The 18,915-nt window shown below is 48.1% G+C and overlaps 1 protein-coding gene across 2 annotated transcripts; it reads left to right on the forward strand.

The window, feature by feature from the left end:
* Nucleotides 1-41: 41 nt before the first annotated feature.
* On the forward strand, nt 42-18,896 carry LOC120808056 (uncharacterized). Of its 2 annotated transcripts, none has more exons than XM_078093934.1 (3): nt 42-105; nt 11,648-11,897; nt 16,944-18,896. In XM_078093934.1, exons 2-3 carry the CDS (start codon nt 11,760-11,762, stop codon nt 17,604-17,606), a joined length of 801 nt encoding a protein of 266 aa, XP_077950060.1. In that variant the 5' UTR covers nt 42-105; nt 11,648-11,759; the 3' UTR covers nt 17,607-18,896. The 2 variants fall into 2 exon arrangements, with proteins under 2 accessions (XP_077950060.1, XP_040016576.2); XM_040160642.2 differs by lacking the exon at nt 42-105 and adding an exon at nt 4,418-4,537.
* The last annotated feature ends 19 nt before the right edge of the window (nt 18,897-18,915 follow it).

Raw genomic sequence — 18,915 nt, forward strand, 5'->3', positions numbered from 1 at the left:
GGCTGCGGGCTTTCCGCCCCGTGTTGTGATTGGTCGGCGTCAGAGCCGGGGGGCGGGGAAAGAATTGAAACGCTTGAGACGGCGCCAGGTGCAACGGCTGAACAGGTAAAAGGTGTCACGTGGGCGGCAGCTGCGCTCGTGCTTATTAAAGTTATACAAACGGACTTTTGATATCAAAAAGAATGACGATAGTCAAAGAAACCTTTATTTTAAGAGATGCCGACATATTTAAAACAATCAAGTGATGCTAAACGAGGAGCCTGTTAGAATGAGTGTGTGTCTCATTGGATCCATGTAACATGTAATCTTAACGTAACACGTAATACACCGAGTTACACCGGCTAAAGACGCGCCCTGTTGTATTTGTATGTCTACTGATGTATGATTATTATAGGCACATTTAATACCCCTTGCTCAGAGAAGGTAGAGGCACAGTTCACTGCACATGGGGGGGGCAGAAGGGCCGATCATGCCATGACAATTGTATAATCAAGCCATTTAGATTGACAAAGAGCACAGGATGTGCAAAGACCAAACTTCCCTGGTTGCTGCAGTGCCCATTTAATCACAGAAGACCATCTGAACGCACGCACACAATGAGTTGCTGCTGCATCAGTAGCAACGTTTTTTTGGTGGTGCAGCTGCAAACCTTGTTGAAAGATAACAGCATCGGCCTGTGCGTGTGCGTGTGTGTGTGTGTGCGTGAGTGTGTGCGTGTGCGTGTGTGTGCGTTAGTTCTTCTGAGAGAATATAATAGGAAACATGGTGATTCATTGCACTGAAGCACACAGGAAGAAAAAGAGAGTCTCTGAAGTGTGCGTGTGTGTGTGTGCGTGTGTGTGTGAGTGTGTGTGTGTGTGAGTGTGTGTGTGTGTGTGAGTGCTTATTATGTGATCCATAGCTTTTATCAGCAGTGCCAATCATGAATCCTCTTCATTACTCCAGGAAGATGGAGGCAGTCACACTCGGCTTGTCTTTATCTTGAACCACATGCCCTCTATTCTATGATCATACCTCACTGGCTTTGGCTGCAGACACTGGGAGTAATGCAGAGTGCACTCGCGCAGGAGAAGGTATTAGGGAAATATTTAGTGGGACCCACTCGGAGGAGCCCGAGTTGATTTTTCCGAGAGATTCAATCAAGCATTCCAGGCAATCCCCTCCTTTAAAAAAAGTCGAGTCTGATAAGAATTATAGTTCTAATCACCTCTGTTTCCAGACTATAATTGTGTTTCTATGGGGGCTTTGCTTGCTAATTAGGGAGTCCACCAGCAGAGGGGCAACCGTAATTATTTCCTTGATTGAGGTCAGAACCCCTCGCATTTAATCCCCCCCCGCCCCGTGTAAAGAGTAAACATCTCCTCAGCATTGTGCACTTAATTTCACAGCAGTCGCTCTTCTTAAATGTCAGTAAGCAGCTCGGCCCGGCGTCTGATCGTGCATCCTCACGTCGCGTTATTTTCCATTAGAGAGAAATCCCCCCCCAGACGGGCGATGAGATCGATACGGACAAACGCATGAGATACTGCGCGGTGCTTTCTGCTCCGGAATCCAACTCCTTTCGGGGGGCTGACGGTGCACGTTTCAACGCGGTGCCTGTAATTCTTCTTCCATGCGGGACAGTCAGCGTCTTTCTGCAATGGAAATACTTTTTTTGTTCCTGAAGGAAAGAGTCATTTTCTCCCCTGCTCTTAATATCGGCCACTTGCGTCTGAAGAGGGGAAGCCTCCCGCCCCCAGTGAAGCCCCCGGACCCTTTGAGTGAATCTCCCGGTTGGCCTTTAGGCCTCAGCAGTCAAGTACTGAATATGCAAATCCAGAGGAAACAGCGCTTGTGTCTGTTTATTGGGTTCATTGAGTTCATTACAGAGGACGTGTCTTGGGACATTTTGACTGATTGCACAATAAGTTCAGCTTTTATGTCATATAATAATAATATAAAACACCTCGCAATGTTTTCCTGGAAACATTTTAGTCATCATTCTCTGTTTTCCTTATTTAATATGTTTTCATTGATACAAACCAATACGTTTCTTGTTATGAGCCCCCGCCAGCTTTAATCTTGGGATATTCCCCTTTGGAAACCAATTCCACATTTCTACAGGAGGATATTTGCGTTTCTAATCCTTGTGGAGAATTAAGGAATGATGAAAGCTTTGCTCTAAAACAACGAGGATTTTTTTTTTTTACACTGGTAAATGATTGAGCTCTACATGCCAGAAATAAACGATGTTTAAAGATTATCTGTTGAACTCGTTTCATCCTTGAAAATGTGTTTTACAAAGTGAAACTCTCAAACGTCACATTTGTTCACGAATTGAATAGATTACAAAAATTCTGAGACAATAATTCAGCCGCCTTCGTTCACAAAAAAACTCCCTAACAAAAGTGGGCCTAAAAGGTTCTGACGTGCCGCGTAAAGCTCGTGGGGGGGCGACCGCGGGGGGGCGACCGGAGGAGGCGCCTGCAGACCCAACAGCCGGCGGATTACGGCAATATCAATGACAGACAGGCGCCTCGCCGGCCGCCCGCTCTTCTTGCCTCCTTATCTCGGCCGCACCGAGCGCTCCGGCGAGCTTCCCAACTCATCCATCACTCTCGGGTTCAGAGGCGGCGTTCACACAGGGAGCTGACGCCGATGCCGGCTCGCCCCCAGCAGGGGGTCCCGGCTGGAGAGACGCAGCTGTGATTTATCTAAGAGAAACACCGTCACCGTGAGGCCGGTCCGGTAGCCTCGCTCAGTCGCTGCCAAGAACAACCGCTGGACGAGCGCACGTGTTTTACAGACATGCGCGGCCCCCGGAGGATGAACCCCACGTGACCGTAGGGGTTTCCTCTCTCTAGCGCCACCAGCAGGTTTAAGGCTTCAACGGAGCCAGTGAAATGTAGTTAAATGTAGTTGCATTGGCGCCAAATGTTGCTCAAACATCCAAATGTGTAAAAGCAGAAATGAGTCAGCAGTTGTACACCTGCGGTTCCGCGGTGTTGTGAATGTACTTTTGGTTCCAGAGGGGTGTTTGCTGACGTGTTCTTCGCTGTGGAACAAAGCACAGATCTCCTCGTGGACGTCACCCGGCTGGTTATGTGGATGTTGGTCCATTAAGGGGACGTCCGGCCCAGTTTCAAAATGAATTAGGCAAATGGACATTGAATTGTGAGGCATGTTCTCCAGGACACAGACGTAGTATTTGAGCACTTGTTCTGTTGTTCACCTGGGGACACTGCAGTAGGTAAATGGTGTGAAAAAGACTTTCTAGCTTCTCGGGCTTCTGGCTGAGAGAGAACAGCTCGTGTTCACAACATTTGATTGACTTGTCATGGAAACAACACATTGGTATTCTTCGTTTGGGTGGTGTTCTCCGTCAAGCCTCGTTTATGGCTTGACAAAACACGTGACTCCACCTGTTGTTCTGACGGTGAATCGCTCTGCAACACACGCAAGACTTTAGAACCAGGCAGTGAAACGAGTGCATCGATACGACTGCGCAGACGCAGTTGCTGAAGTACGCCAGAGCCTTTAGTCTTTCACGCCGCTCTAACATTTGCGAGCAATCGCTTGAGGCTGAAAACGCCGTTGAGAGAGCGGTTGAACCAGACCAGCAGAGAGCAGCAACAAGTCGGCTCAATAGCGCAGAGGAGCTGCAGCTCTCCATGGTAGTTCGCCCCAGGTCCGACACCACGAGCCCCCCCACCCCGTTCAACACTCTCATAGCGGCACTGCAGACATTGCAATTCAAATATCAATGACGTCCCTGTCTTCCCTGTCTGTCCTACCTTTGTATCACCACAGAGACAGCTTCTGGGACTGTGTCTGATCAGCAGCCCCAGACTTTGTCCATCGACTGCTCTACATTGTTCTCTCTTTCATTGAAAAGAAGTATAAAGTCCCCTATTCAGGTGTGGTGCCATCTCCTGACAACCCCCCCCCCCCCTCACCGGCACACAGCCTCATCGACCTGTGATCATCTCCTCGCCACTGCTTCTTTCGCTGGTTCTCAACTGGATTTTCTGGGGTGACCACTGCTGTCGCTCATCCGCGACCTTGGCAGCCGGTTTGGTGTCAATAGGCTGCGTCTTCTTCATGGACAGCTAACACATCGGAATCCTGGTTCAACGTCTCGGTGGACGGTGCGTATTTTTAGAGCCCCATTAGCTGGCTGCGTGAAGACGGAACCGATGGCGTAGGTGACGCCTTGCTACGTCAGTGCAGAGCGGGGTCACGGGTTGTGTGGGGGTTTGGTGCGTAACAGAATGGGGGAATCCACCTCTCTCGCTCTCTTTTCCTCTCTCCCTCTCCCACCCTCCTCTCTGTGAGTGGTGATGTCGGGGGGGGGAGTGGTGGTGGTTATGGCGCTGGTGGGGGGGGGGCTGGGGGTTGAGCCAGGAGGGAAGGGGTGTGCCGTTATAAGAAGCCTCAGAGGAGGCATGCGTTCAGTTGTTGGAAGCCTCAGCCTAAGGATACGAGCTGAGCCACACAAAGTCTCCCGTGAGCAGCAGAAGGAGGAAGCTGACGGAGGACCTTCACGTCACAGACACAGGTAAGGAAGTGCTTGAGCGTGACCTCTTTGTTTCTCCTTCACGTGAGCGTGAGTCTACCTGTGTGGGGAGGTCGTGCCGTTAAGAGCTGATGAAGGGAGGAGCGTGCAGGGGTTTAGAAGACGACTTGTTGTCTGGTGAATGTACAAACTAGCGGCTGATAGATCCTGAGGGAACGTTGGTGGGGAAACCACTCGTTCATGCCCCTTAAGCCCCTTTTATCAATGGAGTTTTCTCCTTGGTCTGTGTTTTGATCTCAGGTGGGGCCTCCTGTAAATAACCCTCCCCACCTGCAGGTAACTCTTTTTCATCACATGGATTGTGTCCCTGAAGGTACCACACTCACCATCGTCCGTACGCACATCGCACCTGGTTCTCACTTAATTAACAGGATGCAAAGTCCCGAGTGGTGTTCGTGGAGCAGTAAGACGCTTAACTACGGCCCTTCTGACTACGTAGAAATGTATATAATATGAAAAGAGATTAAAAAAACATTCAGATTGAGCTAAAAAGATACAAAATAAAGTAATGTGTATATATACATATATTATTATACACACATTATATATATTCATATATAAAAGGCATTTAAAAAATCGTTTTTACCAAAAATTAAAGCTAAATTGATTTTAAAACCACAATATCAATGAATGCGTCTCAGAAAGCGTTTTTTATGCTTCGCCCTCTTGATAGATTACGGAGTATTAAATGTCACATTAAACACATCACACAAAGTCTTCATTGAAATGCTGCCAAAAGCTTTTTTGTCTTACCCAGTTTCACCAGTTGAAGGCTGTTATTATGTCTTGCACATGATAATGGTGATTTTAATGATAATGGTAATGAATGTGCATAATCTTTTCCCATTATCGGTAAAGTGGCGCAGACGGGGGAGAAAATGGGTGGTTAATGTGCCATCCACAGATAACAGATAGATGACTTCACTGGGGGAAATGTTTCATGAGGACTACAACATGTTTACAGTCTCACATTCTACCAGACTTGCTGGAATAATCCATTTTAGTGTTTGCAGTCAACCAATGCACGTTGAGTTTTGTGCTTCTTTCACGTAAAAAAATAAAATATGACCTTTTGTTGAGGTCTCTCAATATTAATAATAGTACCACTATAATAACTTTGTAAATATATTTCATATGAATCTGAAATTGGTTTACTCAAACTGTTGCCAAAAGTCATAATCATATTTTAATTACCCGACGTAATGTTCTGTGTTGGTGGTTTGCCAGTACAAGATGAGCATTCGCTCTAATCAGCGAATAACAGCTTTTTTATTATTTCTGCTGCACTGTGATTAAACTGATTACATGATTTTTTTTAGACTTGGGGTCAACATCCATTAAGACTATTTGCAGTATTTCACAAAAACAAATCCTCTGCCTCACCACAGAATGATGTACTGCGCAAAACGGGCCAAAGTTAGAGAGAAGTTCCCCTCATTTCTTCCTCCATCCTCACCTTGATGAAAGTGGCGAGCTTGTCTGGCTCTGCTAGATTGCCGTTCCCCTCCGGCTCCGTGTCCAATGGATTAGCGCAGTTGTCGACGCAGCTTAACGGCAAACCAGATCAGCGATGCCACCGTGTCAGCCCACGATTTCAGCCGCGCCGTCTGAGGACGGAGAGCGTCATTAAGGCAAAAGGTCCCATTGTGATGGTAACCTTTTGTTTGCCCAGCAGCTGATTCCCGCTTTGACCGGTGACATTTCCTTTTTAAGTTGTGTGATTGCTGGTTTCGCTGTATGTCTGCACCATGAAACACACGGCCTCTTAAACAGCAAAACAACCTTTATGAAAGCCAAGATTGACGTGAATGCTGCTCTCTGCAAACATCGTCCGCCTTTTGTCTCATGAAGAATATGAAACAGGTTGTGAGGCAAATCAAAAGGCGGCACTCGGCTCTAAGTGGGCCATCATCCGGGCAAACGGCGGGGAGATTATTTCGCTGCAATAAAGACGGACTTCATGTGGACCAAATTAGAGGACTGCTGGTGTGAGTTCATCAGATGCTGCAGGAGGATCCACCCGCAGGTGCAAATGTGTTCCCCAATTAAAAGAAACACGGCGAGTATGAAGACAATAGCAATGATATGCACAATTGATCTGATATGATGGCTGTTGGAGACTATGAAGAGTGTTGCGTCTCCCCTTGATACGTATGTGGAAGCATTGCGGGCTGTGCAGGATATGAGGTGAGAACAAGATGCAGTTTATCAGACTGTGTCTGCGTGAGACCAGAGTTCCCAGAGCAAAATAACCAGGAAGCTTCTTCAAACTGATGCAGTGACACACAAAGAATCCCTGAGGCAGAGCGCGTCTAATGGCAGCATCACCACGACCTCGATGACCTTTGCGCTGTATCTGCAGCGTGATCCGCGCTGCGCACAGTTCCGTGGTAACCGGGCGCCCGTAGGCAAACGGATCCACGCGGGGAAACCCGGTGGCGCTGCGGCGGACGCGTCTAAATGGGATTAAGCGCATTCCTTCAGATGAGTCATTTCAGGGACCCGTCCTGCACACGAGGGGGGGGCACCCACCTTTCCCCGCGCCGCGGCGTCTGAACACTCTTTATCTGGGGCTGTGCAGGCTGCAGATGATCGCGTGACTGCGCTGTGACTGACTCGCTATCTGTGTTTGGACAGGACGCCCGTGGTCAAAGGCCTCTTGTTGGCGTTGGGTTCTGGGTTTTGGGTTTAAGGAAGAAGCATCTTTCAGGTGTTCCGTATAAGACGGGCTCGTGGTCGCCCATCGGTTTGTGCACCGCAGTTTGGACGCTTTGAGTTTGGCGTTTTGGTCGTCGCCATCTTGGTTTTTTTGAACCGCAGTTGGCATGAGTTAATGAATTAAACGATGTTGGCAACCAAAATGTTACAACTAAGTTTAACTTGCTGCTTTATTGAAGATGACTTAGAACAAGAGATTGAGGGAATAAACCAAGTCGACTCGTTTTCTGACTGAAGTTCCCTCGATGCGCTTTGCGGTGAGCAGAATCACCCCAAACCAAGCTGGAGATTATTCCATTAGGGTTGGACATTTAAACGTCTTACTTGGGTAACGTCTAATTGCAGGCAATCAATGACCTATGACCTCACGCCGAGAGGCCTGTGATGAGTCACCACGCGAGGAGGACCGGCGTGTTGCAGGAAACGTGGTTCTCATTTAAGGTTCCAGCCCTCTGCAGCGTTGATTCAACAACCACGGTTATCAGAAGAGGGAAAAGATTGTTTGTTAATATTCATCTGTGCTGCTTTTCCAAGGATTCTTCCATTTTCTCGACTTTGAGAAGCCTCAGAGATATTTGACTCCCCCTCAATACAACGGGAATGTGGATAATCAGTTATTAAACCCTGTCTCCTGGACTATATACCTGCATATATATAGATATAATGCATATACATGCTTTAATCTCAGGTTATAGAGTCAAATTACGAAATCATTTAATATCGTTTCTCACACCAAAGTGCATCCGGTTTGATGTGCTGAGACTGACGTTTGTTGCACCCACAGTATCTAAACAGCACGAGTTTTCCCGGTTTGGGACGCTGATGTTTTCTTTTCCATGAGCAGTCGCAGCAGAATATCAGAATATATAATATATATATATAATAAATATATATATATAATAGCAGATAACAGAATATCGTGTTAGAATGAAAGAGACCAGCATTTAAAACCTGGTGGAGGAAAACCATCAACACCGAAGGATTACGTTTTCCTTCTGAGTAAACTAACCCTCGAGGAGAAGAGACGGTATTGATTTCCCACGAGCGCCCGGAGAAATGTATCAGAACCGGGCTGCAGAAAACTATGAATGTTGAACGGGTCCGATGAGGCTTGTCTTTTATAGGCCCGTTATCCCACATCAACGCGCTTTCAACCAGCCATTTGTGAGGCAATAAAACGCTCACGAATCTCTGCAGGTTATAAAGAATAAAGCGGGTACCATTAATAGAAGTAATAGGTGGAGCAGGAATTTTAATTGTTTTAGTAAAAAATGACCACATCTTCCGGCCTTCCGTCTTCTGGCTTCAGCTGGTCCTTAATCAAGCAGTTCTGAGATCCACACACTGGTGAAATGATTTAAACAGGGAAAATAATCCACAGATGCGTGAGGGAGATTAGTGGAAGTGTCGGGGCAGGAAGTGGAGTTATCTCTGCATCAGCAGCCGTGTTGTGTTCTCCGGCTCATGCAGGTGACTAATGGAGGAGATGGCTTGAGTCAGAGCTTCATTGCCCCGTGTTCCTTCTCTCCACTTTGACACTTTGGTCTCCTCTCCATCCTTCATCACAGCGCTAATGTGGATTTATTAATACCCTTTGCTTTGCACGTTTGCACGTGATGTTCAGTCTGTTCGCATCTCTGAAGGCCGTCGTTGACCCGAAGGATCAAATAAGTAGAGATGAACTTATGTTTCCATAGCAGACCCAAAGGAATGCCTGTATTCTAACTACATTTTGGAATCATATTATGTTTTAAATTACAGCGTCAAGCAGGACAACGTTGGAATAGTTAAGCGTATGTAGGATTTAAAGACATGTATAATAGAGAAGTGCAACACGTCCTCTTTAATCCCCCATGGTGGCAGTTAATGAACCGGTGTGTGGAAATAGAGGGTCAGAAAGTATAAAGATAAGTGTGTTCTTTAGAATTGTGTGTTTTTCGTGAACGGAGCCAGCTGTTGTTTCTATAGAGGACTAATCAGACACCGGCTCCGGGTGGAAGAATGAGGATGTTGAACCTGGCGGCTCGATGCTGCACCTTTAAGAACAAATCTGTTCATTAGAAGCGTTCTCGCATGCAGGCGAGCAAAGAGTGAGTGGAACCAATCCAAGCACTCAACATTTCTCCAGATATCCCTTTGAACTCAGACAAAAAGCTGTTTTCAGAAAAACAACATGCATGCGACGGGAGCCCCTTTAATGAAGGCTCTGATTGCTTCCTGGGGAGAGCGTCTTCTCTGGTAAACATGTTCAGGGTCTTAGTTAACTCTAATGGAAGCATATAAGAGTGTATTTGTTTCGGAACGAAGCGGGTAAAAGCATTCATTTGTGCAAGATGGAAATACTAATCTAAAAGTAGAGGAACATCAAGCCTTTTGTTAGGGTCCATTTTCTGTCTCTGCTTTCATGGCAGCCTTCTTTTGAATGGGCGAGGTTGTTAGTATTTGAGAAGAATGAGGATATGTTAAATGCAGCTCTGCTGGACGGATTGTTGTGTCCTGGTGCTCCCGGGTGTTCAGGCGTTTCCCATTAGGCCCATTCAGAGCATCACGTATAAGCCCCTTGCACACGGCCCAGAGTCAGCATCAGGACCAAGAGCGCTATCGTTGCAGGGACGGAGCAGAGAGACGAGCGGGTTCATGCCTCAAAGTGGCTCCGATCAGAAGATGCAAGAGTTGTTGAGATTTCGGTCAAGCCGTTCGTCTTCCTGCTGTCGCCAGCTGCTGCCACATTAATCACCGCACGCCGAGGAGCCGCATCTGTGTGACACTGGCTTGTTTCTGCCGTCTTCAGTTGGTAAATGAGGGGACTTTTAAGGGATTTGGAAGCAGCCGAGATGTCCTGTTGGTCCTCCGTCCCCCTTTACCAAACACACACGTCCGGTCTCTGGTCGAAGCCCCGCTGTGAAAACCCTCCTCCAGAACATCACAACATCTTCTACAACCGTCTTCGCAAGCGGCCATTTTGAAATGTTATTGCAGGGTAAACGGTGGGTGATCGTCTGATAAGGTGCATCAGATAGAACAGCACCGGTGTTCAGCCAGAGAGCTCGTCATCGCCAATAAACTCAACTTACTGTGTCCGATGAGCGCAGTGTTTCAGCATGAACAGGTCCACAGATGAACCTTTTACGCGTGTAAATGATTGTGGCGTCTTCTCCTGATTTGAACACCAGCCCGTACTAATGGTCCTCTTTGCAATTCAGCTTCTGAGGAGAAGACAGCCGCTCACGTCGTTACTCGTGAATCACGTTAAACCCGCCGAGGCCACAGATGTGCCTCATTCACAGCCTCCTTCTCAGTAGAGAAGACTCCCATCCAAAAGCAAGATGGCGGCTGCGTGCGTCCTTGCCTGAGAGACGTGAACCGCTCTGCTCCTCAACGGCCACCTGTTGTCCGTGTTCAACAAATCTGAGGGCTCCTTGAAACGAATGAATAAATGCAACTCTTCTCTCCATGTCAATTCGGTACAAAATCAGTTTAAGATTGGACGGATCGCCATGAGACATGTCTTTGACAAAGGCTGTGTCTCTTACGTGTGTCCTCATCAAACCATCCTTGAAATACCCAGAAACTATTGTTTCTTTTGTGAAGTGAAAATAAAAGGCAGTGATGATTTGCTGCTTTACCTGAGAGGAGCCGACGCCGTCCCCAAATTGTTTAGCTAAAAGCCTGAATCCCATCAGTCCAGTGTGAGTGTGTGAGGACGAACTAATGGACGTCTTTTGTCTGATTATAAAGCTCCGGATGGACACCGCAGGACGTTTTATTAATAGCAGTGATCACAAAAAAGCTCATATGAATACAATGAATAGAATGTTATTAACGTGCATCCAAAGCCCTCACGTCGCGGATGCAGCGCAGGCTGAGTCATTATTCTGCCCTCTTATAGGTCCCACACCAGGACAACATGACACTATCAGATGGGTTTAGTCAGCAGCTTACAGATGAACACTGCAGCAAACATCTCAGCAGGCAGGTCAACACGTCCCTGTTTATACACCTGGGGGGGAACGTGGTGCAGCGGCACTAGTTCTGACCTGTTGTTTTTACATCAGTGTACCCGTCAGAACAAGATTCCCATTCCCTCGCATCCATCTGAGGTCTCCTCGGCAGCTGGGACGGTCCGGTCCTCGTGGATTAGTTCGGTCAGATTGTTTGGATCCGCAACCGTTTGCTGCCGAGTTGAGTTGGTACGGCCGCCAGGCCAGATGTGCTCATTTGGGCTGCAGCCTGCGAGGCCTTGACCCCCCTCCGCTCACTTCGCGGTCTCAGACGTCTCGCCAACCCGTTCACATCGTCCACCCCCAACGCTTTGACTCGATGCCTAGAAAGTGGGACTGATGCCCCCCCCCCCGTCTGCTTTCTCCCCCGCAGGCTGGAGCCACGTCCCAGAAGGCCTCATTCTCCAGACTCTCCAGCTGGTGACCCCCTTTTTTTTTTTAGCCTCTCCCCTTGCTGCAAGCTGCTCGTGTCGCTGAGCTGAGCGATGAAGATCCCTGTGTGGTACCTGCTGGTGCTGCTGGCGAGTGTCTTCACCCCCGGACGCGGCGACTGCCAGGGGGAGTGCGTGGCCTGCGGAGCCCTCCTGCAGCAGCAGCAGCTGCCGCAAGCCTTCAACGCCTTGGTGAGTGTTTGTAACCCTAACCCTAACCCACCCGCCCTCCTGCCGTGTGCCAGCGTGGGGCAGCGCCGCCCGGACGGGTGTCTGTCTTTGTGTCGGAGGGACACAATAAGAGCTTTGGCACGTTGACGCGTTGCTGTGCACTTTGTTGGACTGTGTTAAGGAAAATGTGATTATTGTTTCTTGTGCAAAGAAAGCTAATTTTTCAAAGCTTATTTGTGTAAACCGTGTAATAGCGAATGCACTTTATTAATAATAATACATCTTAAATCATCAAAACACCTTAACCATTATGTTCAACTCAGTTTATATGATCAAAACCAAAATAATTGCCCTGCAGGGCTTTTATACATCCTGACATGGAAGAAATCCATCAAGGAAGGTTTAAGAGTCCATTGTTCATTAAATGACTTATATACGATCAGTTTTATTCATGTAGGTTATTAACCTAACATATTAATATAACTAATATAAAAAGACACAAACTACAATTATAACACTATTCATAATCACACACGTTTTAATAATGCTAAATGCTAGCATCCATATGCTAACATACTGAAAGTGTCATTGCACACAGTGTCAGGGGTGCGTGGGAGGGCAGGACTCAAACGGGCAAAAAGCAAAAAGACGAAAGACAGGGACGAGGAACATCCAGGACGAAAGACAGGGACGAAGACGAAAGACAGGGACGAGGAACATCCAGGACGAAAGACAGGGACGAGGACGAAAGACAGGGACGAGGAACATCCAGGACGACAAACAATGACGCGACAAGTGACAAGAGACACACACGGCTTAAATACACTAGGGAGGTGCAGGTGATTGGACACAGGTGGAAACAATCAGACAATCACAGGGGATGACAGGACAAGGCAGGAAGTGAAGTTACCCGGGGAGACAAGAAGCAGAAAACTACTAAATAAAACCACACCGTGACACACGGTATCTTCATCAAGGTGAATGTTTAAAGGAGTAATGCTTGATGTTCAGGGAATAAACACTAACAACAGTCTTCATATAAGGGAAAGTAAGAATAAACTCCCAACAGTTTCCGTTGCAACCAGACAGGAAGCGCGTCGTGCTGGAAGCGTCTCCATCCCTTGTGCCGTGAGACCGACACGAAGGTACCAGCTTCTACGGCGACGCGAAGCCCTCGAGCTCCAGCAGCGAACCGCAGCATCCCCAGACAGCGGCGGGTAGAAATAGTCCGTGGGCGTCCACGAGTAGCTGTGGGACGGCTAATTTAGCCCATAATGATGCAGAGAGAGAGACAGCTGGGACCTTTTGGGGAGCGGTGATAGAACTCTGTAATGGACTGCTGCTCGGTACCATCGGCCCGGGTCACGCTGGTGACTGACACATTTTATCAGCTCCTCATTGTGTTCGCCGCTTTCCTGTTGAGCCCCAGATGGAACTCAGTAATTCCATTGTTTCCCCTGCAGACCGCCGGCGAGCGTATGTGACACACACACACACACACACACACACACGCATGCACGCACGCACGCACGCATGCACGCACACACACACCATTTCATAGCATCATCCCTTCCAAGGACTCCACTCATTGCCAAATGTTAATCTTAAGAGTAAATCCAACTTTTGTGCTAGTAATTGTCGACTACAGCAATGTCTTAAATAATCCTGAGCAGCTTTATATATATAAATATATATATATATATATATATATATATGCACAACTTATTCCTGTAGAGCAGTGCTTCTCAAACTTTCAGTCACAACCCACTTTGGAAAACTGTCACCCAACAAAATTGTCCAATTTGCCCAAATTGTACATGTTGAATTTTTATTGAAGCAACATGTTGTGCCTCCTCCATCTATGCGTTTTCAAATAATAGGACTGAAAGAAATGCATTCACTGTCAACAAAGCAAGATTGTTCCATCAGAAAACCACTGAAACGAAAGGTAAAAGCATCTAACCAGATCAGTGATACTGAGAATACATAATGAACCAATGAAATAGTGATGTAAGAGGCGCAGTAGAATGGGTCTGCTTGTTTTAAACACAGAGAGTGAGACGTACGTTCAGTATATAAGAGGACGCAGTCCCTCTGACGCCATCAGCTACTTTGATTCCTGGAGTTTGGGATCTTAGCCATCTTGGTGACTGTGACCATCTTTGTCTTTTGTGACACGAGAGCGTTCGTTAAGTACAAGTTCGGCTGAGATGTCGGAGATGGGTAATGCAGTTCTGCTCTGAAAGGACCTTGTATATCCGTTTCGGAGATGGATTCTACTCAGATGAGGTTCAGATCCACAGGGGGGGGGAAACCACAGCGTGGTGGTTATGGTCAAATATGGTGAACCAACTAGAAGCAAATGCTGATTGTAAGCTTGTGTTGAGCTTGAGACGCCCACGTGACCAACGTGTTACACGTCAGCCCACCACCCCGACCTCCACACCCCCAATCAACACGACGAGGGCACGCTGGTTCTCACATCAGCACCAGTCAGGCCTAAATTGTAATTTGTCCCATATAGACAGAATTCCTGTTGAGACTGAACTGAGCTAGTTTAGGGTTGTGAGCCTGACGCTGTCACGACAACCGCCGCCGCATCACGGCGCCCTCCTACGCGTCATATCCAGGCAGTGCTGGTCAGTCTGGACGCGTCATGGGGGGCGTTACAAGTTCCACTCGGAGTCTTTTCAAAATATTCCTTATTCAACAAGATGGTTTGTTTGACCGACGCTTTACAACCCGACACAGGTGGGTTCATACTGAGGTAGTTTAAAGTGTGTCTCCTACAGATGTTCAAAGTTCTTCAGGCAACCGGAGAGTAGTAGAATTCTTAAAGGCTTCTTTTTATTTCTAAGGTCTCATCATCAAAGTACCTCAGAGGGAACTATGAGGCAACATCGACATGGCCGTCACCCGTTCATGTGTAAGGACTCCTGGATGGCACCAGGAGGTGATCTTCTGCATGGCACCAGGAGGTGATCTTCTGGATGACACTAGGAGGCTATCCTCTGGATGACACCAGGAGTTGATCTTCTGGATGGCACCAAGAGGTGATCTTCTGGATGACACCAGGAGTTGATCTTCTGGATGGCACCAAGAGGTGATCTTCTGGATGGCACCAGGAGGTGATCTTCTGGATGGAACCAGGAGGTGATCTTCTGGATGGAACCAGGAGGTGATCCTCTGGATGGCACCAGGAGGTGATCCTCTGGATGGCACCAAGAGGTGATCTTCTGGATGGCACCAGAAGGTGATCTTCTGGATGGCACCAGGAGGTGATCTTCTGGCCCTCAGGGCCAACAGTCACCCACGGGGGGGGGGGGGGGGGGGGGGCTCTGGCCACTAGCTGGAGCTGTGGAACCCATCCGGATTCCTTCATTGGACGGGTAGCAGAGCGCGGGACAAAGGTCCCCATCCGGGCTTCATGCATGAGTCCCGTCCTGAACTCTTCTCTCCTGAAAACCCTTCAGTCTCACCAGGAATGTTCTCAGGGCTTTTCCACCCGGTGTAAATTAACTCACTCACTCATAAACTCTCTTAGATTGCTCCATTGATCCGACGGGGAGAATCCCCCAGTGTGCGCATTTCATTTACGATGGATAATTAATTTCCGCTGATAGATTCGCAGCGGAACTCCCTCTTCCCCCAGAGCTTTGATGTGAGCAGGTTTTCCGATAACAATGCAATTTATCTCATTTATGCAAAATTTGATGAGTAAATGGGATCTGCGCCTTACCTCAAACTGAAATTGAACCTGGAGGACTCGGGAGCTTTATAAGACGGGGTAAGAAGAGATGTGTGCGCACAACCTGTAACCTCTGTACGACCACAACGCGACGCGTCGGGGTCTTCTGAGGGCGGGGTGATACATTTAGTATCAAACAAACAATGAAAATAAGAATAACCCAGATGGCTGAGGCAACAAACTTCAGATGTTCTTCATACGTCCTCTCCTCCACACTAGTGAAGGGATGTGAGTTCTCAGGCTCGAAGCTCATCTGACAGGCGTGACGAAAACAGGACAGGAAGGTCATTAAAACTGCACAACCCATCATATATAAAAAAATACCATGAATGTCATTTTAACAGCAGTAACGTTTCATTAGCAGAAGTTGAAGAGCCGAGCTGGAAAACGCCAGTAATTTGCCTGCTATCCTTCAAACTAATTTGTCATTTTTTACCCAATCATGTGCTGTCAGTCATTTTTGCAGAACTGGATGTGACTTTTACAAGATGATGGACACACACGCCTTCTCGTATCAATAACTCACATGACGCACGCGGCACTGCGGTCTGAGGCTGCTCTCTGGTGTGCTCGCAGCCGGCGGCACAATAGTAACAGAAAGTTCATTTCACAGGAAATTACCTTATTAATGATACCGTGGACCTTATGCTCATCAATGTTGGACTTAAGAAAATACAATTCATTTAATTTTGTTTAGTAGGAACCACGTTGCTCAGAGGGTTTGTACACATGCAACATCCTCTGTACCGAGACCCTCCCGTCAGCACGGGAAGAACCAACACAGGAACTTTAAGGAGAGCCTCTTCCAAGATGGACACAATGTGGTAGATGTCACGTGGACACAATAAACGACGTAACAGATGCACACTCCGTTCACTGAATATGAAATAAATGATTCAAATGTTAATAGTAGGCGAGGTATAAAGGAGACCACCCCCTTCAGATGCAACCACCACCAAAGAGACGTTGGATTACGATGACGGTAATAGTCATGTGACTAATACTAATAACCATAGTGGCAGTAGGTACACTTAGGTATATAAATAAGGCTTTTGTGTCTAAATTTAAATTGATTCTGTTTGTACCTCGGCTCCGTCTAATTGGTTCAGACGCCCATCAGCCACACTTCTGTTAACCTTCAATGTTCTGAGCAGCAAACAAATGCACTGATACTGAGCTGCGTTGCTGAGACACAAAGGGCCCCAGCAGCAAAACTAAAGAGCAGCTACACCCGCGGACCAGGTCTTCAATTGCTCCTCAGGCCTCAGGCGGACTGCTCACACAGGTTGACCCTAACCCTCTCTCTCCTGCCTCCCCAGGTGTGTTTTCTGGAGTGTGAGGGCGGCGTCTCCTCCTCGTTCACCTGGGAGGTGTGTCAGCGCGCCGTGAAACTGTCCCGCCGCCCCTCCCTCCCTGGAGGGGGCGCTGTGCTGGGCAGGACGGGAGAGGGGCTGGAGCTCACCTATCTGGACATGAACCCTGACAGCCAGCTGCCGCAGTCCGCCGCCGCCGCAGAGCAGGACGGGGCGCCCTTTGAGCAGCGCAGCGCCCCGTATGACTCATCGCTGCTGGAATCCTCCGAGGGGGAGGAGGGGGAGGAGGAGGGGGAGGAGGGCCCGCTCGGTTGGCATCCGAGTCTGTCGGACGGCGAGGGGATGCCGAGGGAGGAGAGGAACGTGGGGAGCGACGGCCAGCAGGAGGGGCTGAGAGGGCAGGAGGCCTCGGGGGCCGTCACCTTGTCCAAGCGCTTTGGCGGCTTTCAGAGGGGGCGCCACGGATACAGGAAGCTGATCGGCTCGTCCATGAGGCCCCTGCAGAAGCGCTACGGCGGCTTCATAGGCGTCCGGAAATCTGCCCGCAAGTGGAACAGTCAGAAGCGGGTGAACCAGCTGCTGAGGCAGTACCTGGGCCTGAGGAGCAGCCGCAGCGGCAGGGTCGGCTACGCCCCGGTGACTCGGGTGTGGAGGCAAAACCAACTGTAATGCTTTTTCCGTTTGCTCACTCAATCAATCACGCCTTCATCAGCCCACTCACGCTTTGATGAGCAGCGTGATGAGCTTCCCTTCGAGCACATTTTCATGCCATCCTGTGAAATAAAAGAATTAGAGAAGTAAAATGGAACATATATTTTTGTGTGTTGTGGGCGTATTGAGCAAAGAGCCAAATGACGGTTCTACTGCGAGCTTTTCACCAGAGGTGACCCCCGAGGGCGGGACATTGAACGCCACGTTGATGCGCTTTGTGTGGATGGAGTTTTGCACTCTGTGTTGTGTGAGCTGTTACTAACGTTCAGTCCCCCCCCTTTAAAATGGTATTTGAGACAAAACACGCAGATGATGAGTTTGTCCCCCGGGAAGCAGCAGGCTCACAGGGCTCCTCCCAGTGGAGCAACACTGGCCTCTAGTGGTTGTGCAGATGTTTCCTCATCAAGGGCCTCAACAGATGCTGATCCCACATGAATGTCCTTCCCAGTAAAACATACAAATCAGACAGTTTGTGAAAAGTATCATTCCTCAAACTGACAGTGTCACTCGTGTCGGTTTATTAGCCATCAAAGGGACAAACATGATTTCAGGTTTTCAAGTTCCCGCCCCCTTTTTGAGCCTCCAATTGTACAGAAGGAAATAGCTGAAACACTTAAAAAAAACATTGAAAAAGTAACCAAATTAGTCAAATTCAACTATTTCCAGCTAACTCGGGCAAAGAGGATGAATTGACCCTTCGCTAAGTCCCGCCCTCAAACGCAGACGTCATAACGGAAACGTTGGAGGGACATTTACGTCTCCAGAGCACTTCTGTTCCTTTAGCTTTCCTCTGAGACGTCCGTGGTTCGTTACTCGTGACGTCATCACAGGTTGGTGGCGGTAAAGCCGGGGGGCGGGGCTTAGCAAAGCACATCGCAGGTTCAAGTCAACAACAACAGTGCTGTACCGCAGCTTCTCCACGCGGACCCCAAAGATGAGCATGAGGACGTTCTCGCAGTCTCTCACGCACCCTGAAGTCTAAAAAGTCAAATGAGGTGTTTCTGCAAAGGAAATCCGTTCTTTTCCATCTTAACGGTGTTAGCGGTTGATTGACGCGGCGTGATGACGTCGGGTTTGAGTGCGCGCGTGACTGTAGCGTGACTGTGCACGTGCATGTGTGCGTTTCTTTGTTCCCCCCTGTGAATACCGTGTACATTTCAGACTACATTTCTAACATGACACCATTGTTCTGAGTCTTCATACAAAATGTGTATAGAAAAAAAACACAATAAAACAGTTTGCTATTTATTTTGTGGACTGTCGTGCC

The sequence above is a fragment of the Gasterosteus aculeatus genome, chromosome 18 (assembly GCF_964276395.1).
Source record: "Gasterosteus aculeatus chromosome 18, fGasAcu3.hap1.1, whole genome shotgun sequence".
Classification (NCBI taxonomy): domain Eukaryota; kingdom Metazoa; phylum Chordata; class Actinopteri; order Perciformes; family Gasterosteidae; genus Gasterosteus; species Gasterosteus aculeatus.